The sequence below is a fragment of the Conger conger genome, chromosome 2, assembly GCF_963514075.1.
Source record: "Conger conger chromosome 2, fConCon1.1, whole genome shotgun sequence".
NCBI classification, from domain to species: Eukaryota; Metazoa; Chordata; class Actinopteri; order Anguilliformes; family Congridae; genus Conger; species Conger conger.
The window spans coordinates 86,932,392-86,958,581 of record NC_083761.1 but is presented as its reverse complement, the minus strand read 5'-3'; the positions used below and the strand labels follow the sequence as shown (position 1 = coordinate 86,958,581).

At 42.6% G+C, this 26,190-nt stretch overlaps 1 protein-coding gene across 1 annotated transcript in view; it reads right to left on the bottom strand.

Annotated features, from left to right (window-relative positions):
* Window positions 1-1,494: 1,494 nt before the first annotated feature.
* Window positions 1,495-26,190, bottom strand: part of LOC133121440 (deleted in malignant brain tumors 1 protein-like) — a 35,923-nt gene continuing 11,227 nt past the window's right edge. Inside the window, exons 5-10 of the mRNA XM_061230604.1 lie at window positions 7,055-7,360; window positions 5,721-5,822; window positions 5,508-5,591; window positions 3,123-3,407; window positions 1,880-1,960; window positions 1,495-1,748 (exon numbers count right to left, since the gene is read on the bottom strand). Coding sequence (XP_061086588.1) covers window positions 1,690-1,748; window positions 1,880-1,960; window positions 3,123-3,407; window positions 5,508-5,591; window positions 5,721-5,822; window positions 7,055-7,360 — 917 coding nt within the window. The 3' untranslated portion in view covers window positions 1,495-1,689. The remainder of the gene's footprint in view (window positions 1,749-1,879; window positions 1,961-3,122; window positions 3,408-5,507; window positions 5,592-5,720; window positions 5,823-7,054; window positions 7,361-26,190) is intronic.

The following is a 26,190-nucleotide window of genomic DNA, read 5'->3' as shown; positions in this document are numbered from 1 at the left end:
AAAGACTTATTTTACTTTGTTGTTTCACTTTAATTGTGCATTTATGTTTTTATTCATTTGCTTGGAAAAAATATTGCAGGGATGGGTACAGTACATTGTTTTTTAATTTTTTTTATTTTATTTTTGTCACCTTTCAGGTCTGTCTTGCCATGTTTTATGTTTATTCATTTTGTCGTAGTCATGTATTATCTTATCATGTATTATGTTCGTCTAGGTTCGTCATGTTGTTTAGTTTATTTCTCGTTACGATTTATTTTCTCGTCATGTCTAGTTGTTTCGTTATGATTATATTACCTTGTTATGTTGAGTGGTTATCGTCTTAGTTTCGTTTTGTGTTATGTTTTGATTTATGTTTATTGTTACGTAGACTGGTTATTGTTTAAACCTACACTTTTACATGTCTTTCCGCAAACCTTGCGTCCGCCTTTTCTCTCTCTCTCTCTTTCTGTCATTCACACCCTAATTGTTTCCATTTGTCTATTTACTAAAACTACAAATGCTAGATCAGGATTGGGTAGAACTAACAAACTAATTATGTGTTCATGTTACCTTACGTTTCTCGTGCATGTCATTTACTAATTTACTAATGCTAGGGCAGGATAGGTTTATTACTAACGATTACTAATTACCTTGTTAAACTTGTCATCTATCGCACCTGTTTTTCATTTCCTTGCTGCTCTCTAAACTAATTGTCTACACCTGTCTACACCCGCATTTATAGCCCAGTCGCACTACGGTTCTTCGCGAAATTGTCTGCCTCTTGTTATCAATGCAACGCTTGAGCATTTACTGTTATTGATTACACGTTACGATCCAAGCCTGTTTACCGACCACCGATTATTGATTTCTGTTTTGCTGACCATCATTTGTTTTTTACCACGTCCTCGCCTACCGATTTTGTACCTTTGCCCCGCTGTTTGTTTTATGGTTTCGACTTCTGCTTCGCCTTCGACTACGCCTCTGCCTGCCGTCCGCCTGTACATCTGCCTGGCTGACAGGTCTCCTGCTACCGGACCTCCCTGCACGTCTACCGACTACGTGTTTGCCTCTTCCCTCGGCACCGTGCTTTTCGTTTGTTTACTATTTGTTTGGCTGGATCTTCGTGTATGGACTTTGCTTGTTCTGACCACTCTCCTGGGATTCGTCCCGAATAAAGCCCTGACGGGACTTTATCTACCCTTTCTTTCTGAGTCGTGCATTTTGGGTCCAGCCCCCACGCACCCGTCTCAATTTTTTTACTTTTGTGACTCTGAAATAGGGGAAGAGTAACATAACTACATTACACTTTAAAAATAATGTAACACAGAGTTTAACATCTATCCAATTTAATACATACAGACACATGGTGACAAACATATTCAATTTCAGTCAATTTATGTCAATTTACTGCATCAAACATAAAGTTCAGTGACCTAACCAAGAACAAACATACAGCAATCAAAGCAAACTAACTACACGAGGATCACAAGTGCAGCCCAGGTGAATCAGAAACTGTGCTCATATCGTACAGATGCTGCGCTCTAAAGACACAACATCTTCCTGTTCCCATTCCCTAAAATGCCCCCATGACTGCACCCCCAATTTCCCCTCCTGCAAGCTGAGAAACATCACAATGATGAAAAAAGAGTCCTGAGCTCTCAGACTTCATTCTCATTTCACATGAGTACACGGACCCAGCCTCTGTGTGTTTTACATGGCAATTTCCACATTCCCTCCAGTGTAGCGGACAGCTGTTTCATTAGACGGCCCTGTACATCAACAAACACGTACAGACACAACAGATGAGAGAGAACTGTGAGTGAGCAGAGCTGCAGCCTGAGCCCTGAAACACACATCATGTTTTAGAGAGTAAGTGTGCATCCCAGTGAAAGCACATCACCTGGTCTCCTGTACCATTTCACACACAGTACAATGGTGGCCAGCAGGAGAGGAGCAGCAACCAGACCATACATCACTCTGCCTGTGGAGACACAGAGATGAGGGATGCATACTGCTATACATTGCTCCTGTGCTGAACGTCACTCTGAACATAAGCATCTGCTACAGTAAGTGTACTGCAATGCATCTGCTACAGTAAGTGTACTGTAATGCATCTGCTACAGTAAGTGTACTGTAATGCATCTGCTACAGTAAGTGTACGCAGTGTACTGTAATGCATCTGCTACAGTAAGTGAATGTAGTGTACTGTAATGCATCTGCTACAGTAAGTGAATGCAGTGTACTGTAATGCATCTGCAACAGTAAGTGCACTGCAATGTATCTGCTACAGTAAGTGTATGCAGTGTACTGTAATGCATCTGCTACAGTAAGTGTGTGCAGTGTACTGTAATGCATCTGCTACAGTAAGTGTATGCAGTGTACTGTAATGCATCTGCTACAGTAAGTGTACTGAAATGCATCTGCTACAGTAAGTGAATGCAGTGTACTGTAATGCATCTGCTACAGTAAGTAAATGCAGTGTACTGTAATACAGGGTACAGTGGACACCATTTTGGCTCTACATCCAGAGTGGCCTTAGGCAGTGCTGTGGGAAGCAGACAGACTGGGTCACTGTTCCGTTTTCACACCAGTGTATTTATGACTGTGGAGAAGACAAATCACCCTCACAGAGGGACAAAGAACAAACCAAGGCAGATGGAATTATTTTATGAATACTATTTTGAAAAGATATTCAATAATGAACACTGGAAAAGTTTGTTGGCAGTTATTGAACAAACAGGATACCAGAATTACCAGAAATTATGTGATTTTTCAGTTATACCCACTGCATTATGGGACCTTGCAAGTTTTACACACAGAGGCATATCAGCCCTCACCTGTTACCTGTATGTGGACAGGGTGACTGTACTCTGTGTAACAGCACTCACCTGTTACCTGTATGTGGACAGGGTGACTGTACTCTGTGTAACAGCACTCACCTGTTACCTGTATGTGGACAGGGTGACTGTACTCTGTGTAACAGCACTCACCTGTTACCTGTATGTGGACAGGGTGACTGTACTCTGTATACCAGCACTCACCTGTTACCTGTATGTGGACAGGGTGACTGTACTCTGTGTACCAGCACTCACCTGTTACCTGTATGTGGACAGGATGACTGTACTCTGTGTAACAGCACTCACCTGTTACCTGTATGTGGACAGGGGGACTGTACTCTGTGTACCAGACTGGGTTGCTCCTCCCTGCTCTGCAGCTGTACTCCCCGGTGTGTGCAAGAGCTGCAGCACTGAGGGTGTACGAGCCTTCAGCTGTACTGGCAATGAGGGCAGTGCCACTTGATCCATTTCCTTTGTACCAATAATATTCCCAGCCAGCAGAGGGCACTGTGACCTCACAAGAGAGACTGACAGCTTGTCCTCTATATATCCGCCCATGAGGAGAGACCGTCAAGACAGCCTGGGGTGTCTCTGTAAGACAGAGAACAGACTGAGCTTCTCCCTCATAATAATGTTCTCATCAAACATACAGTGCAAACGGGCTTTAACCTGGTATTCAGCTGAGAGCATTTCACTCATCCATGTACTGGGAAACCATGTGACCGCCTCAGAGTAGGTGTGGGCGGGGTCAACGCTCTAACTGCTAGATCAGGGGTGTCTAATCAAATGGCAAATGGTCTGCATTTATATAGCGCCTTTATCCAAAGCGCTGTATAATTGATGGTGCTCATTCATCCATTCACACACACACACACCAACAGCAATTGGCTACCATGCAAGGCACCAGCCAGCTCATCAGAAGCAACTGGGCGTTAGGTGTCTTGCTCAGGGACACTTCGACACACCCAGGGGATAAACCAGCAACCCCCCGACTGCCAGACGACTGCTCTTACCTCCTGAGCCAATGTCGCCCCCAGTCTTATCCAAAAAGGACCGGTGTGAGCAGGAGTTCTTGTTTTTGCCCAGCACTACGATACACCGATTCTGATGGGCTAAAACAAAAACCTGAACCCACCTTGGTCCTTTCCAGATAAGATTAGACACCCCTGTGCTATTGTAATGCAGATATGACTGCAGTGGAGCTGGTTAGGGTTACGGCTAAGAGCTAAAGCATTATGATTTCCCATTCTATCAGAACAGAGAGGACTGCATTCTGTTGATTTAAACAGTAACATGGTGGTTGAATGTGACACTTGCCAGTTGTCTTTAGGCAACAATAAAACAAATGTACATCAATTAGCTATGATTGATAGACCGTGTCCCCACTTTCCACACATTGTGGTTTGTTACCATAGCTACCTCCATGATAGACGCTCGCGCTGTGAGTTTTCACACGCTAGCTAACTTACTATTTCAACTATGATCGATAGCTAAGGTAAGGATGCTGGCTTATCCAATCATAATTGTTGCGAGCTAGCTATCCAAGTTAAGATAAAAGCACAACCTGAAGTTAACGTCCTTATGAAAGCAAACTAGCTAGCTAGCATTATCAATAATGTCACCATTTCAAAATATTTAAAGAGACATATACACAAACTGCTCTTTTTGTGATGAATATCCAGAAACAGTTTTACGCCTATTTTGGCATTGTTCTCACACCAAGAAATTTTGGCAAGACCTTTGCAGATTTGTCATTGATAATATCTTTTAATAATTTAATTTATTTTGGGAAAAATTAGGTGTTTGCTTTTTTCAATAACCCAAGAATTTTTTTTTTTTTATATAATAAATTTGATATTGATGCTGGCAAAATGTTTCATTCATAAATGTAAATTTAGGAATAAAAAAACCTTACATTGTTGTTTTCATGAAAGATGTTGAACGATATGTGAAACTACTTTCTAATTCAACAAACAAAAAGGCTATCAAAGCACTTAATGTTATATCTTATATTTTTCGAGTGTGATATACCCCTGGCTCTTTTGTTTTTGTTCTGTTTGTACACTATTCCCTGTATACTGAATTCTTACTGTATTCCTTTGTTAATTAATAAAATAAATATATATACTCTATGGTGCTGATTACGGTGGCAGTGATGATGAAGATGTTAAACCTGTCCATTACAAAGACGATGGTGGAAGACAGGGTGGTTTCAGAAACTTCTGCTGAACGATTTTCACACACACTTGTCTCGAGAATTCGCAAAGAATGGTGCAAAAAACAAAAAGAAGTCCAATTAGCAGCAGTTCTGTGGGCATAAATGCCTTGTTAATGAGAGAGGTCAGAGGAGAAGGGCCAGACTGGTCAAAGCTGACAGGAAGGTGACAGGAATGCAAATAACCTCACATTACAACAGTGGTTTGCAGAAGAGCATCTCTGAACACACAACACGCCTAACCTCTAAGTGGATAGGCGACAGGAGCAGAAGACTCCAGTCTAAAAGATGAGTTAAATAGATACCTAATAAAGTGCACTTCATAAGGTTTTTATTTTGCTTTTCTTTGGACTTCTACTGCTGTAGCCTATCCCATGATTTGTTGTGTGTTCAGTGATGCGCTTCTGCATACCACTGTTGTAATGTGTGGGTTTTTTAAAGAACATTGGTAAGAAATGAATAACACTGAGTCCTACCTGAGCAGATCACTCCAGCATCCTCTCCATGATTACAGTCATGTTTACCCCATCCTAGTGATCCACACTGCTTCAGTGAGGATTCTGAACCACTGCAGGACACAGGACCCATCCATATTCTCCCAGACCCTGGTCCAAAGTGAGCCTCTCCTAGTGCATCTACAGCATCTCCACAGCCCAGCTGTCTGCACACCACTCCAGCACCTCTCATACCCCAGTAATCATCACACACTGTCCCCCACTCTCCCCGATGGTAAACCTCCACTCTCCCAGCACAGGGGCTGCTACCATTCACCATCCTCACATCCTCCCTGCCTGAGAGAGAGAAAGAGAGAGAGAGAGAGAGAGAGAGAGGGAGAGAGAGAGAGAGTTTTGGCAAAACATCACAATATGGCGGGTCCTATTCCTCTTAAACAGTCCATTAAAATATGTTTTTGAAAACATCTGAAGAGCAAAATAAACGAAATACACATGCTGATTCATATTTTACCAACAATACCTAGTTTGAAAGTTTGATCCTAGTTTTGTGAGCCATGCGAGCAGTGCTGGACTCAGTTGATTTGCATGGGCAGATCACGATATGTAAATACAGAACCGCCAAACGTACACGGCACTCACCAGACTGCAAACTTCACGCACCGCAAGCCTCTCCATAGAAAATTAATGGAATGTGAAGCATGCCAGATTTGGTGTGTGAGCACACTGGAACGCTCCTGTCATGTCTGTAATGTTTGTAATGTTTGTCATGTTTGTCAGCTTTGACCAGTCTGGCCCTTCTCCTCTGACCTCTCTCATGAACAAGGCATTTCTTCCCACTGAACTTCTGCTCACTAGATGATTTCTGTTTTTCGCACCATTCTCCGCAAACTGTAGAGACTGTTGTGCGTGAAAATCCCAGGAGATCAGCAGATACTCAAACCACCCTGTCTGGCACCAACATCAACCAGTCACTTAGATCACATTTCTTCCCTATTCCGACATTTGGTCTGAAAAACAGCTGAACCTCTTCACCATGTCTACATGCTTTTATGCATTGCTGCCGCATTATTGGCTGATTCAATATTTGCATTAACAAGCTGGTGTACAGGTCAACGCAATAAAGTGGTCACCCCGGGGCGGCCTGTAGCATAGTGGTTAAGGTAAATGACTGGGACACACAAGGTGGTTCTAATCCCGGTGTAGCCACAATAAGATCCGCACAGCCGTTGGGCCCTTGAGCAAGGCCATTAACCCTGCATTGCTCCAGGGGAGGATTGTCTCCTGCTTAGTCTAATCAACTGTACGTCGCTCTGGATACGAACGTCTGCCAAATGCCAATAATGTAATGTAATGTAATGAATAGAGGAATGAGGATGTTGAGATGGTTCTAAGTACATAGCTGGGAGATCATCCAAACTCCACACTTGATTAAACTCACACATACTGATGTGTAACATTTCACAGTAAAATGAATAAAGACCTTGTTAAATATAAACTCATATGGCCTATTAAGGGGCTATATTCACCCAGCATCACAGAAACTCTCACAGTGCACAGAAGACTCTTACCAGAACACACCAGGCTCACATCGTTTCCATGGGAGCAGGGTTGATTCTGTGAGGCTGCTGTGGGGCAGAAGTTAATCTGAGATTCGTTGCCTCTACACTGAATCTCCTCTGCCCACACCTGGCCCTCGCCCTGGCCGAATGCAGCTGCCCCGCGCAGCTCTTTAGGAGCCCCACAGCCCAGCTCCCTGCACAGAACCTCTGCGTCCTGCTGGTCAAAGTCAGCATCACACACCGTGCCCCAGGAGCTCCCATGATGCACCTCTACTCTCCCAGAGCACAGGTCAGTCCCGCCCACCAGCCTGACCTCTGCAGTTGAACAGATAATAAAGAGAGAATCATCAGCAATGACTGGCACCTTATTCCAGAGACAACATTCAGCACAGCTGTCTGAACACAGGACTGCACAGCTATTATTACATTACATTACATTATTGGCATTTGGCAGACACTCTTATCCAGAGTGACGTACACTTGATTAGACTAAGCAGGAGACAATCCTCCCCTGGAGCAATGCAGGGTTAAGGGCCTTGCTCAAGGGCCCAACGGCTGTGCGGATCTTACGGTGGCTACACCGGGATTAGAACCACCGACCTTGGAGTTACAGTTCTTTGTTTGTTTGTTTATTTGTTTAAACTTGTTACCCACAGAGGGCACTGGCATGGTTGGGATTTGATCAGAGACCATGGAGCTCAACCATGCACCACAGTGTGGTGCCCTACCTAAATGAGCCATCCAGCAACCTGGAGCTTTTTATTTAAATAATAAAGAGGAGCAACTGACCATCAAGGGATTCAGCAGAGATAGTGCACACTGCACAGTACATTTTTCACACAGAACACATTACATTACATTACATTATTGGCATTTGGCAGACGCTCTTATCCAGAGCGACGTACAACAATTATACGTATAATTAGACGTATTATACATGGAGTACAGCAGTGTGAGATGAGCCAAGCCATCATGGTATTGTTATACCATCATGCACCCTGCTCCTGCTGAACCTAAGCAGGTGTGCGCTTGGTTAGTACTTGGATGGGAGACCTCCTGGGAAACCTAAGTTTTTGCTGGAAGTGTTGTTGGGGGCCAGTTCGGGGGAGATCTTCCCTCTGGTTCAGTTACCCCCGATGCCCCAACATAGTGATGGGGACACTGTGCTGTAGGAGACGCCATCTTTCAGAGGAGGAGTAAAACGGTGGGACTGACTCACTGAGGTCATTAAAGATCTCATTACACTCTTCTCAAAGAGAAGGGGTTCCCCAGTGTCCTGGCTAAATGGCTAACCTGCCTCTCTCAACCAGCCATATAGTCATTCCCTGCCTTAATTGGAAAAAGCATTATTCTCTCCCTCTCCACCTCAGCTAGTGTGTGGTGAGCGTTCTGGTGCAAAATGGCAGCTGTGCATCGCCCAGTTGGGTGCTACACATTGGTGGTGGTTGAGGCGAGTTTCCCCCTCATCACTGTAAAGCGCTTTGAGTGTCAAGAAAAGTGTGATATAAATGCAATGATCTATCTATCTATCTAATTACACGTCTACTGCTGTGTGAGATGAGCCATCACACATCATCTGCAGTGTTAGATGAGTCAATCACGTGTACACTGTAGTGACAGACTGAGACTAAAATGTATAAACATTCTGATAGCTACAGAGCAAGAGCAAGTACATCATAAATATGAGAGTCTGTTGCACTGTGTACATTCTGGATTAGTTCAGCGAATGGAACAATGCACACATTACATTAGAACAGAACTTAAATAATGTAGTACTACGTTTTAGAGATTATGAAATTTAAATAATAGGAAAATGATGTATTTGTTGATGAATATCATTACACTATATCCTCATTTAACTCCAATGTGCTGAGTTAGGTTAAGAACATTGGTAAGAGCTGAATAACACTGAGTCCTACCTGAGCAGATCACTCCAACATCCTCTCCATGATCACAGCGATGTTCACCCCATCCTGGTGACCCACACTGCTTCAGTGAGAATTCTGATCCACTGCAGGACACAGCACCCATCCATATTCTCCCAGACCCTGGTCCAAAGTGAGCCTCTCCTAGTGCATCTACAGCATCTCCACAGCCCAGCTGTCTGCACACCACCCCAGCATCACTCATGTCCCACCAATTATCACACACTGTCCCCCACTCTCCCAGATGGTAAACCTCCACTCTCCCAGCACAGGGGCTGCTACCATTCACCAGCCTCACATACTCCCTGCCTGAGAGAGAGAGAGAGAGAGAGAGGGAGAGAGAGAGAGAGAGAGAAAGAGAGGAGGGGATGAGCGTACACCATACTGTGGATTTAAAGTATATGACCCCAGCACTGTCTGCAGGAACAAAGAGCACACCCAAATCTCCATCTCCCTGGCTTTGTACACTGTACAGCAGTGACAGTTTTAAATGTTAAAATACTAGCCTAATACACTATCTAAACTCAGTGAGCACTTTATTAGGTATTTATAACTTATTTATTACTTACCTCCAAAAAATCATCAGACCCTACACCCCTGCCAGACCTCTTCATCAGACCCTACACCCCTGCCAGACCTCTTCGTTCGGCCTCCACAGGCCACTTGGTGCCTCCCCCTCTCCACACTTCCACCTCCCACTCATGACTGCTGTCTGTTCTGGCTCCACGGTTGTGGAACAAACTCCCCGTGGAGGTCAGATCAGCAGAATCTCTTGCCAACTTCAAGCGCAAACTGAAGACGCACCTCTTCAAGCAGCACCTCTCCCTGTCCCTCCCCACCTCCCTGTAAACCTTAATTGTTGTCTTTACCTGTGTTATTCACTTGTGTATGAGGATGTTTAGTTTGGCTAGGTAAGCAGTTTGTTCATACATTTGCATGTTGCGGTATTACAATTGAAAATAATAATAATAATACTAATAATAAAAAATAAAAAAACGATAATCAAATAGGGCCTGGTCCTTATCGTTGTTGTACAGGCAGCAGTTGAAATTGTACTTCCCTCTAGGGTCTTTCAGCGCACTTATCCCTGGTCATGGATATGCACTTTTCACTTTGTTGTACGTCGCTCTGGATAAGAGCGTCTGCCAAATGCCATTAATGTAACATAATCTTATTTTATAGACTTATTGGTCTTTTGCTGCAGTAGCCTATCCACTTAGAGGTTTGACACGTTGTGTGTTCAGAGATGCCACTGCTGTAATGCATACTTGTTGGCATTACAGTCAACGTCCTGTCAGATTTGACCAGTCTGACCCATCTCCTCTGACCTCTCTCATTAACAAGGTGTTTCTGCCCGCAGAACTGCTGCTCACTGGATGTTTTTTGTTTTTCGCACCATTCTCCGCAAACTCTAGAGACTGTTGTGCGTGAAAATCCCAGGAGATCAGTTGATACTCAAACCACTCTGTCTGGCACCAACATCAACCCCTTAGATCACATTTCTTCCCACATTTAGTCTGAAAAACAGCTGAACCTCTTCACCATGTCTGCATTCTTTTATGCATTTAGGTGCTGCCACATTATTGGCTGATTCAATATTTCCATTAACAAGCTGGTGTACAGGTCTACCTAATATAGTGGTCACTGAGTATATAAGTTTGCCTTTCCAGATGTAAGAACAGTTCTGCCCTGATTAGAGGAAATTAGGATGTTGAGATGGTTCTAAGTACATATCTGGGAGATCATCCAAACTCCACACTTGATTAAACTCACACACACTGACATGTAACATTCCACAGTATAATGAATAAAGACCTTGTTAAATATAAACTCATATGGCCTATTAAGGGGCTATATTCACCCAGCATCACAGAAACTCTCACAGTGCACAGAAGACTCTTACCAGAACACAGCAGGCTCACATCGTTTCCATGGGAGCAGGGTTGATTCTGTGAGGGTGCTTTGGGGCAGAAGTTAATCTGAGATTCGTTGCCTGTACACTGAATCTCCTCTGCCCACACCTGGCCCTCGCCCTGGCCGAATGCAGCTGCCCCACGCAGCTCTTTAGGAGCCCCACAGCCCAGCTCCCTGCACACAACCTCTGCGTCCTGCTGGTCAAAGTCAGCATCACACACCGTGCCCCAGGAGCTCCCATGATGCACCTCTACTCTCCCAGAGCACAGGTCAGTCCTGCCCACCAGCCTGACCTCTGCAGTTGAACAGAGAATAAAGAGAGAATCATTAGCAATGGCCGGCACCTTATTCCAGAGACAACATTCAGCACAGCTGTCTGGACAAAGGACTGCACAGCTATTATACATAGGGTGTGAGATGAGCCAATCACACATCTACTGCAGTCTGAGGTGAGACAATTACCTGTAAACCTCTTTAGGAGATGAGCCAATCACATTTACAAAATAAGAGCACATAAAAAGACAGAACATAAACATGAGTCTGTTGCAACTGTGCAAACTCTGGTTAGTTCAGTGAATGGCACAATGCACACATCAGTTTATAACACAACATTAAAAAATGAAATACTATGTTTTAGACACATGTAATATAAGTTTGCTTTTAAAAATGTACATATCCTCATTTAAATCCAAAGTGCCGTTTGGTATAAGACTATTGTAAGAGCTGAGTCCAACCTGAGCAGATCACTCCAGCATCCTCTCCATGATTACAATGATGTTTACCCCATCCTCGTGACCCACACTGCTTCAGTGAGGATTCTGATCCACTGCAGGACACAGCACCCATCCATATTCTCCCAGACCCTGGTCCAAAGTGACCCTCTCCTAGTGCATCTACAGCATCTCCACAGCCCAGCTGTCTGCACACCACTCCAGCACCTCTCATGTCCCACCAATCATCACACACTGTCCCCCACTCTCCCAGATGGTAAACCTCCACTCTCCCAGCACAGGGGCTGCTACCATTCACCAGCCTCACATCCTCCCTGCCTGAGAGAGAGAGAGAGAGAGAGAGAGAGAGAGAGAGAGAGAGAGATAGAGATACTCAAATTGAAATAATAGCACTATATACACTCAGTGAGCACTGTTTTAGGCATTTATTAGACTTATTGGTCTTCTGCTGCTGTAGCCTATCTACTTAGAGGTTTGACACGTTGTGTGTGAAGAGATGCTGTTCTACTGCTGTAATGTGTAGTAGTTTGTGTTACTGTCGACTTCCTGTCAGCTTTGACCAGTCTGGCCCTTCTCCTCTGACCTCTCTCATTAACAAGGTGTTTCTGCCCGCAGAACTGCTGCTCACTAGATGTTTTTAGTTTTTCGCACCATTCTCCACAAACTCTAGAGACTGTTGTGCATGAAAACCCCAGGAGATCAGCAGATACTCAAACCACCCTGTCTGGCACCAACATCAACCAGTCACTTAGATCACATTTCTTCCCCATTCTGACATTTGGTCTGAAAAACAACTGAACCTCTCCACCATGTCTGCATTCTTTTAGGCATTTAGGTGCTGCCACATTATTGGCTGATTCAATATTTCCATAAACAAGCTGGTGTACAGGTCTACCTAATATAGTGGTCACTGAGTATATAAGTTTGCCTTTCCAGATGTAAGAACAGTTCTGCCCTGAACAGAGGAAATTAGGATGTTGAGATGGTTCTAAGTACATATCTGGGAGATCATCCAAACTCCACACTTGATTAAACTCACACATACTGACGTGTAACATTTCACAGTATAATGAATAAAGACCTTGTTAAATATAAACTCATATGGCCTATTAAGGGGCTATATTCACCCAGCATCGCAGAAACTCTCACAGTGCACAGAAGACTCTTACCAGAACACACCAGGCTCACATCGTTTCCATGGGAGCAGGGTTGATTCTGTGAGGGTGCTGTGGGGCAAAAGTTAATCTGAGATTCGTTGCCTCTACACTGAATCTCCTCTGCCCACACCTGGCCCTCGCCCTGGCCGAATGCAGCTGCCCCGCGCAGCTCTTGAGGAGCCCCACAGCCCAGCTCCCTGCACACAACCTCTGCGTCCTGCTGGTCAAAGTCAGCATCACACACAGTGCCCCAGGAGCTCCCATGATGCACCTCTACTCTCCCAGAGCACCGGTCAGTCCCACCCACCAGCCTGACCTCTGCAGTTGAACAGAGAATAAAGAGAGAATCATTAGCAATGGCTGGCACCTTATTCCAGAGACAACATTCAGCACAGCTGTCTGAACACAGGACTGCACAGCTATTATACATAGGGTGTGAGATGAGCCAATCACACGTCTACTGCAGTCTGAGGTGAGACAATTACCTGTCAACCTCTTTAGGAGATGAGCCAATCACATTTACAAAATAAGAGCAACATAACAAGAAAGAACATAAACATGAGTCTGTTGCAACTGTGCAAACTCTGGTTAGTTCAGTGAATGGCACAATGCACACATCAGTTTATAACACAACATTAAAAAATGAAATACTATGTTTTAGACACATGTAGTATAAGTTTGCTTTTAAAAATGTACATATCCTCACGTAAATCCAAAGTGCCATTTGGTATAAGACTATTGTAAGAGCTGAGTCCAACCTGAGCAGATCACTCCAGCATCCGCTCCATGATTACAGTGATGTTCACCCCATCCTAGTGACCCACACTGCTTCAGTGAGGATTCTGATCCACTGCAGGACACATGAGCCATCCATATTCTCCCAGACCCTGGTCCAAAGTGAGCCTCTCCTAGTGCATCTACAGCATCTCCACAGCCCAGCTGTCTGCACACCACCCCAGCACCTCTCATGTCCCAGTGATCATCACACACTGTCCCCCACTCTCCCCGATGGTAAACCTCCACTCTCCCAGCACAGGGGCTGCTACCATTCACCAGCCTCACATCCTCCCTGCCTGAGAGAGAGAGAGAGAGAGGGAGAGCGAGAGAGAGAGAGAGAGAGAGAGATTAACTTCACGAATGAACAGATTTAAGACAACTCAAGAAAGGTTTCCTTAAACTGAAAGGTATTTGCTGCTATGCCTGTACAGGCTTCAAGATTGCAGAATGCTTTTTACCATTGGCCAACACGGCCTAAAGAAGTGAAGAATATGCATAGATTTTTTATGCTATACAGGATAGAAACATCTTCTTGATACACATGGTCATGTAAAAACACTGATTAAAGATCTTTAATACTGATTAACCCCTTCCCCGGCGGAGACGAGTATATACGTTTTGACCGAATGTGTTTTTTTTCAGTCACGGACGAGTAAACAGGTCTAAACACTTTTATTTTCAAAATAAAATTTCAACCACAAAAATGGGGAAAAAATGAAATACAAGTTCTTTTTCATAATCAGCATAAAAATACTATATTAAATTTAAAAATTTAAAAATTGTCTGGTTTTTTCCAAAATAATTGGCGGGGAAGGGGTTAACCTGTTGGACCATATTCCCTGTGGCTTCAAAGGATGACCCCAGCAGTGTCTGTAGTAACACAGGGACACCACTAGGGTGCGCTCTATCTGCCTTGCTTTGTGCACTGGACACCAGTGATATGAGCTCTGCCAGTGAGGCCTGTCACATGACTGATTAAGCAGATGACACTTCTGTGACAGCGCTCATCTCTCAGGGAGAAGAAGCCCCTACAGACTGCAGGGACACACGTTGGCCACAAGGGGGAGAAAACCTTTTTACTTTGTCAGACACAAAAACTGTTTCACTGGCCTGATAATTGGAAGGAGAATGCTGATATGGTATTAAAAAGCACGTGCAGATATCAGAAGTTCCAAGCCATTGCAAAAAAGGACATTGTCAAAATGTAATCAGGATCAAAAAAATAAGAGTTGTAAAACTTAATTTTACTTATTTAGACTGGGATGATGTGCATTCTTATTGGAGTTTTGCAGATACGTTGGGTCTCCTGGGATGATATTTTCCCTCTCCAGAGAATTGCTGCACTTCCTTCCCTGATCTTTGCACCTGTGTTTACACTTTAATTCCCTCTGGATAAAAGTATCTGGTAAATGGTAGACACCTTAATGACATGTAACAGGGTAAAGACTGGAAAAGTGAAAATGATTTCCACAGAAGAGGCATCTTCTGCACTCAGCCGTGATCCCCTGCAGATGGGGAAGGATGGTTCCTCTAAAGAAGTGTCGAAGTGAATCTTGGTTAAAGAGTAATATCCCAACACATATAATTGCTGTACCTGGTTACGTTTGTTTTTGAAAAGACAGATTGGGGAGGGGGGGGGGGGGGGTGAGCAAACAAGACTTACTAAAGTCAGTAAAACCCTTATTGATTTGATTTTCACGAATAGAACTGAGTGAGTGACAAAGACGTACAATTTAATTACAGGTCTGTCCGACCATAACATGATTTTAATCGTTAGAAAATTATCCAGAGTTCACAGGCATCCCGAAGAATAAAATAACAATTCGAAAATGAATTACAGAATATTAATTGGGATAACATTAAACAAATTCAAGATTTAAATACCTGTTTTAAGTACTACAATGACAAAAACACTTTATAGATGTGATTCAGAAATACACTCATTGAAGCACCCACAGTGTAGTAGGGCTTTACTGTGGCAGAATAAGGATATTCGCCACCTGATGAAAAAACATGTTACTTCATGCAGTTGATCACAGAATCAGAGGGGAAAAGCTTGGCACTTTGGAAGCACTTAAATATTTTAGCCAATTGAGTGCCTAACCCACAAAAATCAACAGTGGAATTTATTATAGAAATTAGTTAGTAATGAAAGTATTGAAATTGCAAACAAATTTAATAAATTTTTTACTCAATCAGCTGAGGAAATGGCAGCAAGTTTCCAACCAGTACAGGTAAAAGATACACTGAGAGACAAATCAACATCCTTTTATATTAAAGAAGTAGATCAAAGAAAGACTGGTAAGGTTATCACGCAGTGAAGGCAATCTAAGGCCAAGGATAATTTTGTTATTTTGTTTATTTTTAAAAACACAGTTCTCTTCTCTTAACGCCAGTAACACATGTGGTCAATTTATCAATCAGAACTAATGAGTTTCCTCAGCACTGGAAATCGGTAATTATCACCCCAATTCCAAGTCTGGAGCACTTGACCAGGTCTCTAACTATAGACCAATTTCAATTTTATCTGCACTCTCAAAGGTTCTTGAAAAAACAGTTGCTAAACAACTACTCACCTTCTGCACCCCAAACAATTTGAATTCAGACCAAGGTACTCAACAGAGTTAGCAAACTGTTACCTCACTGAAACTATAAAACAGTCATTAGATGAAGGCAGTGTAGTGGGAGCAGTATTTTTGTACTGTGAACCATGAAATTCTTTCAAATAAACTGCAACGATTTCATTTTTCAAACAATGCAATAACCTGCTTTAGATCTTATCTTGAATGCAGAGAGCAATGTGTTAGAATAAATTCTACCCAGTCATCTGCCCAAACTTGCCAAATGGGAATCCCATAAGGTTCAATTTTAGGCCCTTTGCTTTTTAGTTTATATGTAAATGACTTACCTGACTGCTGTAAAAGAGTTAGATGCCAAATCTATGCGGACGACACAATTATATATGTGCAAGCAAAAAAACCCTCATATGGCAGCAGAGATGCTCACAAAATAAATGTCTGGTGTGTCACAGTGGCTCTGAAATACTCATCTGACTCTGAACTGTAATAAGACGGTCTCAATGTGCTTTTTAATAAAAAATACATTTCAATGAAAATTTAAGAATAAAGATTGACGAGCAAGAGCTAGATGAGGTACATGAAATGACATTTTTAGGTGTTAATTTAGACTCTCACCTTAAGTTCGATAATCATGTAAAGAGGTTGTGCAAAACTGTCAAAACAAATTTCAATTGCTTCCGCTTAATTAGACATTACATACCTATTAAGGCAGCACATTACCATCTGAAATTAAAACATTGAAAGAGCTCAAGATTTTTAAACACACATGCTGAAACTGAAGCAAGTCTGTGAACACTGATTTTATGTATTATTAACATTTTGATTTTTGTCTTTGCCCTTATTTTAGTGTTTGTCCTTATTTTAGTCTTTTATCTGTACCACTTTTTAATATTTAGGTATTATTTGAAGTTCACTGCTTCTGTATTTCCTGTTTTAACTTTAAAAAATTTGGCCCGGGACAGGGGTTGCAAATTAGTCATGGCTAGAAACCTGTATGCATGGCATCTTGAAATGTTTCTGTATTTGTCCTGTAGGTATTCATGTTTATTCTTGTTAATTATTCATAGCTCATCGGTTAGTGTTTTCTATTACAGTTCTCATTTGTCCTCCCCTGTTATGTCTGCGTCTGAATGTTCACCAGCCGAGTCACTCCCCTGTCTGCGTGTCCCACTATTCGGGTTTACGGTATTTTCGGGTTTTCAAGAAATTCCTTCTCAACTCGCGATTCTTACTTCCGGCTTTTTCTTGGTAGTTAAATGTTGTAAAGCACGATTCTTACTAACTACTACTAATCTAGGTTTTGTACAGAACTAATCCGTTTGATATACTTACTGTCTGTCTAACTAACTAACTAACTAACAATCACTTTTATTGGGTAGTTTAGAAATATTACATTACATTACATTATTGGCATTTGGCAGACGCTCTTATCCAGAGCGACGTACAGCAAAGTGCATCCCCATAACCAGGGATAAGTGCGCTGAAAGACCCTGGAGGGAAGTACAATTTCAATTGCTACCCGTACAACAAAGATAAGGACCAGTGCCTATATTTATTTATTTATTATTTTTAAATCAACAAATAAACAAACAACAAAGCAAAAGTGACCAAACTTAACTATCCACATACTGCTTACCTAGCCAACTAAAAATATCAAAACACAAAGTAAATCACAAAGACAACAATTAAGGTTCACAGGGAGGTAGGGAGGGATGGGGAGAGGTGCTGCTTGAAGAGGTGCGTCTTCAGTTTGCGCTTGAAGGTGGGGAGAGATTCTCCAGTTCTGACCTGAACGGGGAGTTCGTTCCACCACCGTGGAGCCAGAACAGACAGTAGTCATGAGCGTGAGGTGGAGGTTCGGAGAGGGGGAGACTAACTCACTAACGCATCTCTTAGTATTTCTGCACTGTTCTGTAACTCCGCCTCCCTATGCTATCCCTGATTACTTGTTTAGTTTCAGCGAAGTATTTGCACCTGTCTCTAACTATCACTTCGTCTTCAAGCTATGCAAATGTCTACTCCCTAACCTGGAGCTGTAGGTTTTACATGTTGGTTACGTGCATCCAGTCTGCGTTTTTGTCTCCCTCCTGTTATGATGTTATTACCCTATTATGTTTCCCCACCTGTTGTCTATTTGTTTAGCCCACCTTTTCCCCAGCCCCGCCTAGATTGTTACCTTCCCTCATGTATTTAAACCTCAGTCTCTGCATTGTTCCTTGTCAGAACGTTGATCAGTCTTAGTGCGGAAAACTTCGTAAGCCTAACCCTTCGTAAACCCCTTTGCCTTTTGATTTCCAAGCCTGCCTTGCCCTTTTGTTTCGTTTGCCTTTCTGCTTTTCTGGTTTTTTGACATTCTGCTTTGTTTTCGGACTTCGATTTTGGCCTTCGCCCTTCTGTACTTTAGCCTTTTGATTTTCCGGATTTTTGACCCCCCCTCACCTGTTTTCGACTATTCTTTTGCCTTTCGTTTTTGTCATTGTATTGGATCTCCTGGCTACGACTTCGGACAAATAAACAACGATTTTGGATTATCCTGTGGTCTGCGTTTGGGTTCTCAGAGCCGAACATAACACATCTACTTTGCATTTTTTATATATAAAGCAAAAAGGGTTTTTAATGTTTCACATTTGTGATGGTTTTGTTTTCAGTCGAATGTTGTTTTCACCATGAGGAAACAGTTCATATCTGTAGTTGTGCTTCATGAAATGCCTGCCCGTTAAACAATCACTATTTATCAGGATATCTTTTTTCATGTGTTAAATTCCATCCATCCATCCATTATCTGAACCCACTTATCCTGATCAGGGTCGCAGGGGGGCTGGAGCCTATCCCAGCATACATTGGGCGAAAGGCTGGAATACACCCTGGACAGGTCGCCAGTCCATCGCAGGGCACACGCACCATTCACTCACACACTCATGCCTATGGGCAATTTAGACTCTCCAATCAGCCTAACCTGCATGTCTTTGGACTGTGGGAGGAAACCGGAGTACCCGGAGGAAACCCACGCAGACACGGGGAAAACATGCAAACTCCCCACAGAGAGGCCGACGGGGATTCGAACCCAGGAACTCCTTGCTGTGAGGCGGCAGTGCTACCCACTGCACCATCCGTGCCGCCACTTGATAAATTTCCATATTTATTTTTTAAATTTTAGTTGACAACATGCTTTAAAAAAAACCATGCCACATATTCAAACCAATGTGAGCTTTAAGTAATATTTCATATATTATTATTATATATTTGTATAAGAAGAGGTTGAGGATATTAACTTTTCAGAGTCTGTTATTTTAAAAGATCTTCATAAGAAGTCTGACTCTGGATCAATGTTGCTTTAGCCCTGCTTAGAAAGTTAAGGTTTCCACAGGCGTTACCACTAGTACTTGTTAGTGTTTGTATACTTTTTTTTTTTGTCATTTTTTTAAAATATATATATTTAAAAATAATTTATTAAAGTGCTCTCATGAGGAACTCAAATGCACTGCTGTGAAGAGAGTATGTCAAATAAATACAGAAACATTTTCTAAATAATTCATAATAACATTTGTTTGATGAAAACTCAATGAATCATGCAGAGAAATGTCCCTCCAGTAATCTGTGGTGTTTACAGGCTGCCTGTAACCCTGCTCTTACTGGAGAGCCCTTTGACCAGCAGACCCTCTGACCCCTTGGCCCTGGCCCCCAGTCTCTGACCCTGACTGGGTGTGGAGAAGCAGGAGAGGAGGATGAAGCTGGTACTCACTGGCTGTGGAGAGCAGGAGGAGGGAGGAGAGAGAGAGGAACAGCAGACATCTCTCCATCTTCAGCGCAGACAAACGCACCCTTCCACAGAGCAGAGTGGATCCTCAGACCTGCACCTCTGAGCTCTAAGATAAACTGAGCCCTTCCCTGAAAGACATTTGCTGGGGCCTCCCATTTCCTTTTTTTGCTCAAATGTAGGTTTCCGTTTAAGCCCAGCATGAAGTCACGCGATTCTATTTCAAGATCTTGAGGGATCTATGGATCATGAGTAGTTAATCAGTTGAAGCTTGGCTAAAACAGAAACCTGCACCCACCCTGGACCTTTCCGGATAAGATTGCCTGAAAGTATTTTGAGCATTTCCAAATGAAGTTGACATTTTTACGATTAATAGTTCCAAAGCTCTTGTTCTCAAAAACTAATGAAAATGCTCAGAAGACTTTCACCTTGTCGGAAATATAATTTTAAAAAATTGGATATTGTTGTCAAAAGGTTTTAGGCAGGTGTGGAAATAATTATTTCAAAAATACAAATGTTAATAGTTTATTTTTTATCAATTAAATGAACAGAAGAAGAGAATGCACAGAAGAAAAATCTAAATCAAATCAATATTTGGTGTGACCACCCTTTCTCCATCTTGGAGAACTAGCCACAGTTCTTCTGTGGATTTAGGCAGCTTCAATTGCTTCTGTCATAAAATAATAATAATAATAATAAGATTGGTATTATTGTAAGACTAAAAGGATGTTGAAGATTGGTGGGATTAATTATTGTGACAAGTACAAAATCGAACAATACATTTTTATAAAAAATACAGTGGTGTCATGTGCCAGTTTTTTCTCCTTCGCTTGTTGCTACTGTCTGCACACACACCTTTGCCAGTCTCTCCCAAAGATGCTCCAAATAAAACAATTTGTTCCTCGTCATTATACAGGGCGGCATGGATGGTGCAGTGGGGAGCACTGCCGTCCCACAGCAAGGAGGTCCTGGGTTCGAATCCCCTTCGGCAGGGGCCTCTCTGTGCGGAGTTTGCATGTTCTCCCCGTGTCTGCGTGGGTTTCCTCCGGGTACTCCGGTTTCCTCCCACAGTCCAAAGACATGCAGGTTAGGCTGATTGGAGAGTTTAAATTGCCCATAGGTATGAGTGTGTGAGTGAATGGTGTGTGTGCCCTGCGATAGACTGGCGACCTGTCCAGGGTGTATTCCTGCCTTTCGCCCAATGGTATCAATACGAAAATGCTGGAGAATATGGATTAAACACATAACAATCTGGCAACTAAATGCACAAACAGAGGGGTTTTTATACACAGGTAACGAGAGGGAATGGGAATCAGGTGGGAAACAATCAGGAAGTGAAACAGGTGAAATTAATGAATGAAGTGACAGGGAGACTAAGGTGTGCACAGAGGTAACAAAAACACGAAAATGCTAACATCATAGGCAGAATGCAGAACATTAAAAACACGAAACCTAACACCTGTTTTGACCTGTTTCGTCCCCAACCAAGTTTAGCTTATTCCTTCTGTCTTGTTCTGACGCGTAGTTTTTCCGACTTGTTTCTGTTTATCTTCGTTTCTGGATTGTGTTTCTGTTTAATTAGCCCGTTTGTTTTTGACCCATTGCCTGTGACCACGACTATTCTTTGGATTATCCTCAATATATCTTTTTGCTGGAGATCTGACCCTTTGCCTGGACTATCGCTTATAAACTGCCTTATCCCTGTTATAACTGTTTGCTGGCTATTGACCCTCGCTGTACCAACCTACCCAGAGAAAATAAACACCTTATTTTATAAATAATTTTTGTTGTGGTCTCGCTATTGGATCCTCCCTTCTGAGTGCCTGATACTATGATATTTCATCTGAAACCCCCTGGCCAGCTACCTTTTCTCTTTGGCCTACTACTTACATTTTTGGGGAGCCCTCTGTATAAATATATATGGTTATTTTACTGTTGAGGGCAGTTTGCTAACCGGGTAAACACTGATAGAACTTAATGTGTTAATTAGATAGCTAATATGTAAAATAGCCCACAGAAAATGCGACTCACCGCTGATTATGATTAGGTGACTACGTTACATCGGGTTCACAGAGACAATGACGAGCTGTCAGCGCAGAGAGTGGCAGTAGGCGCTTTCCTCTCTCCCAAGAGAGCCCATAAATGAATATTGCATTGATATATGAAGCTAGTGCGTGTAACAATGCAGTTGGCAGCGGATAATATTATTAGTCTTCTGATTTCATAATTACAGATACCATTGAATATATCTTTTTAAAGATATTAGGATGTGTTATAGAGTAGCTGGCCAGCTGCATGTGAGCACTCTGCTCTTTGCCCATATATGGGTATGTATTTGCAAACATAGAAATGGCCCGTGCTTATGACAGAGTAAAACCTTAATACGGCCCTGGGCATATCTACAGTGATAATATACCTCCAGCCACCGCCCTCCCCCCAGTCCTGTGCAGTTCAATATCAGTGCTTTCCACACTGTGGTATGGAGCTTCTTCCATATGTCAGACACCAAACAATATGTCCAGAAAAACAGGTGCAGAAGTCTCTAGTTTTTCAATAGCAGTATGTACTGGATACAACTCGTTTGCAAGTTTTTCTGCAGGTCACTGTGAGCACTGTGGTTTCTGCCCTGTCGGTGGGGAGGAAATGTTTTTTTCAGAAGACAGGAAGTATGTGGGTGGTCTTCAGCACACACACAGTGTGGCCAGTTTTTTGAAAATGACAGTTTTGTTCCAAATCCAATGTGCTGGAGTGCAGAAAGCGATACAATGTATAAGCCCATATAGTACATACTGCAGGGGATATATCTGCTGCTGCACTTTTATCCAGAATGACATACAGCCAGCCATCTATCAATTAATCACAGTTTACAAACTGTGTGCTATGCATCGACAGTCTGTGGGCAAGCTATGCAGAGTAATACCCAAAGAGGACATATTCCACATGTTGGAAATAAATCAGGCAAGTGCAAAATAAGTATATTGCTACTATTATTACTACTATTTTGACATCTATCTTTGGCCAACACTGCCTAAAGAAGTGAAGATTATATGCTATACAGGATGGAAACATCTTCTTGATAAACATGGTTCTTGTGTACAAACACTGATTGTAGATCTTTAATACTGTTTAGCCAGTTGTACCATATTCCCTGTTGCTTCAAAGGATGACCCCAGCAGTGTCTGCAGGAACACAGGGACACCACTAGGGTGCGCTCTATCTGCCTTGCTTTGTGCACTGGACACCAGTGATATGAGCTCTGCCAGTGAGGCCTGTCACATGACTGATTAAGCAGATGACACTCCTGTGACAGCGCTCATCTCTCAGGGAGAAGAAGCCCCTACAGACTGCAGGGACACACGTTGGCCACAAGTGGGAGAAAAACCTTTCACTTTGTCAGACACTAAAACTGTTTCACTACCCTGATAATTGGAAGGAGAATGCTGATATGGTATTAAAAAGCAGTAATAACAGTTTTAACATTCTGGTGCATTTTGTGGTCAAACGGTCACCCAACCATGGAGCTCAGTAGACCCCTGTGGTTCGTAAAACGGAGGTTTTGCAGATATGTTGGCTCTCCTGGGATGATACTTTCCCTCTCCAGAGAATTACTGCACTTCCTTCCCTGATCTTTATTACACTTTAATTCCCTCTGGATAAAAGTATCTGGAAAATGGAAGACACCCTAATGACATGTAACAGGGTAAAGACTGGAAAAGTGAAAATGATTTCCAGAGAAGAGGCATCTTCTGCACTCAGCCGTGATCCCCGTGAAAGTGGAATGGTTGAAGGAACATGACAGAGTTCAATGTGTTGCCCTGGCCTCCAAATCCCCCAGATCTCAATCCGATGGAGCATCTGTGGGATGTGCTGGATAAACTAGTCCAATCCATGGAGGCCCCACCGCGCAACTTTCAAAAATCTTTTGCCAAATATTATCATCAACACACCATATTTTTAGACATTTGGATTCCACATATTGAAGAATTATACAGATTTTGAGAGAGCATTTCATAAAAATGAAACATTAATTTAAACATGTATTTCTTTGTCTTCAGCAATACCATCATATTAATGGCTGTGCATTAATATGATATTTTCAAGTAAAGCTTAAAAGACTTATTTTACTTTGTTCTTTCATTTTTTTAATTTATTTTTTATTGTGTATTTATGTTTTTATTCATTTGCTTGGAAAACTTATTGCAGGGATGGGTATAGTACATTGTTTTTTTTGTTTTTTTTACATTTGTGACTCTGAAATAGGGGAAGAGTAACAGAGCTACATTACACTTTAAAAATAATGTAACACAGAGTTTAACATCTATCCAATTTAATACATACAGACACATGGTGACATACATATTCAATTTCAGTCAATTTATGTCAATTTACTGCATCAGTGACCTAACCTAGAACAAACATACAGCAATCAAAGCAAACTAACTACAGGAAGATCACAAGTGCAGCCCAGGTGAATCAGAAACTCTGCTTATATTGTACAGATGCTGCGCTCTAAAGACACAACATCTTCCTGTTCCCATTCCCTAAAATGCCCCCATGACTGCACCCCCAATTTCCCCTCCTGCAAGCTGAGAAACATCACAATGATGAAAAAAGAGTCCTGAGCTCTCAGACTTCATTCTCATTTCACATAAGCAGCCTCTGTGTGTTTTATATGGGAATTTCCACATTCCCTCCAGTGTAGCGGACAGCTGGTTCATTAGACGGCCCTGTACATCAACAAACATGTACAGACACAACAGATGAGAGAGAACTGTGAGTGAGCAGAGCTGCAGCCTGAGCCCTGAAACACACATCATGTTTTAGAGAGTAAGTGTGCATCCCAGTGAAAGCACATCACCTGGTCTCCTGTACCATTTCACACACAGTACAATGGTGGCCAGCAGGAGAGGAGCAGCACCCAGACCACACATCACTCTGCCTGTGGAGACACAGAGATGAGGAATGCATACTGCTATACATTGCTCCTGTGCTGAACGTCACTCTGAACATAAGCATCTGCTACAGTAAGTGTACTGTAATGCATCTGCTACAGTAAGTGTACTGTAATGCATCTGCTACAGTAAGTGAATGCAGTGTACTGTAATGCATCTGCTACAGTAAGTGCACTGCAATGCATCTGCTACAGTAAGTGTATGCAGTGTACTGTAATGCATCTGGTACAGTAAGTGTATGCAGTGTACCGTAATGCATCTGCTACAGTAAGTGTATGCAGTGTACTATAATGCATCTGCTACAGTGTATGCAGTGTACTGTAATGCATCTGCTACAGTAAGTGAATGCAGTGTACTGTAATGCATCTGCTACAGTAAGTGTACTGTAATGCATCTGCTACAGTAAGTGAATGCCGTGTACTGTAATAGTGTACAGTGGACGCCATTTTGGCTCTACATCCAGAGTGGCCTTAGGCAGTGCTGTGGGAAGCAGACAGACTGGGTCACTGTTCCGTTTTCACACCAGTGTATTTATGACTGTGGAGAAAACAAATCACCCTCACAGAGGGACAAAGGCAGCTGGAATTATTTTATGAATACTATTTTGAAAAGATATTCAATAATGAACACTGGAAAAGTATGTTGGCAGTTATGGAACAAACAGGATACCAGAATGACCAGAATTAATGTGGTTTTTCAGTAATACCCACTGCATTATGGGATCTTGCAAGTTTTACACACAGAAGAATATCAGTCAGCCCTCACCTGTTACCTGTATGTGGACAGGATGACTGTACTCTGTGTAACAGCACTCACCTGTTACCTGTATGTGGACAGGGTGACTGTACTCTGTGTAACAGCACTCACCTGTTACCTGTATGTGGACAGGATGACTGTACTCTGTGTAACAGCACTCACCTGTTACCTGTATGTGGACAGGGGGACTGTACTCTGTGTACCAGACTGGGTTGCTCCTCCCTGCTCTGCAGCTGTACTCCCCGGTGTGTGCAAGAGCTGCAGCACTGAGGGTGTACGAGCCTTCAGCTGTACTGGCAATGAGGGCAGTGCCACTTGATCCATTTCCTTTGTACCAGTAATATTCCCAGCCAGCAGAGGGCACTGTGACCTCACAAGAGAGACTGACAGCTTGTCCTCTATATATCCGCCCATGTGGAGAGACCGTCAAGACAGCCTGGGGTGTCTCTGTAAGACAGAGAACAGACTGAGCTTCTCCCTCATAATAATGTTCTCATCAAACATACAGTGCAAACGGGCTTTAACCTGGTATTCAGCTGAGCGCATTTCACTTATCCATGTCCTGGGAAACCCTGTCAACGCTCTAACTGCTAGATC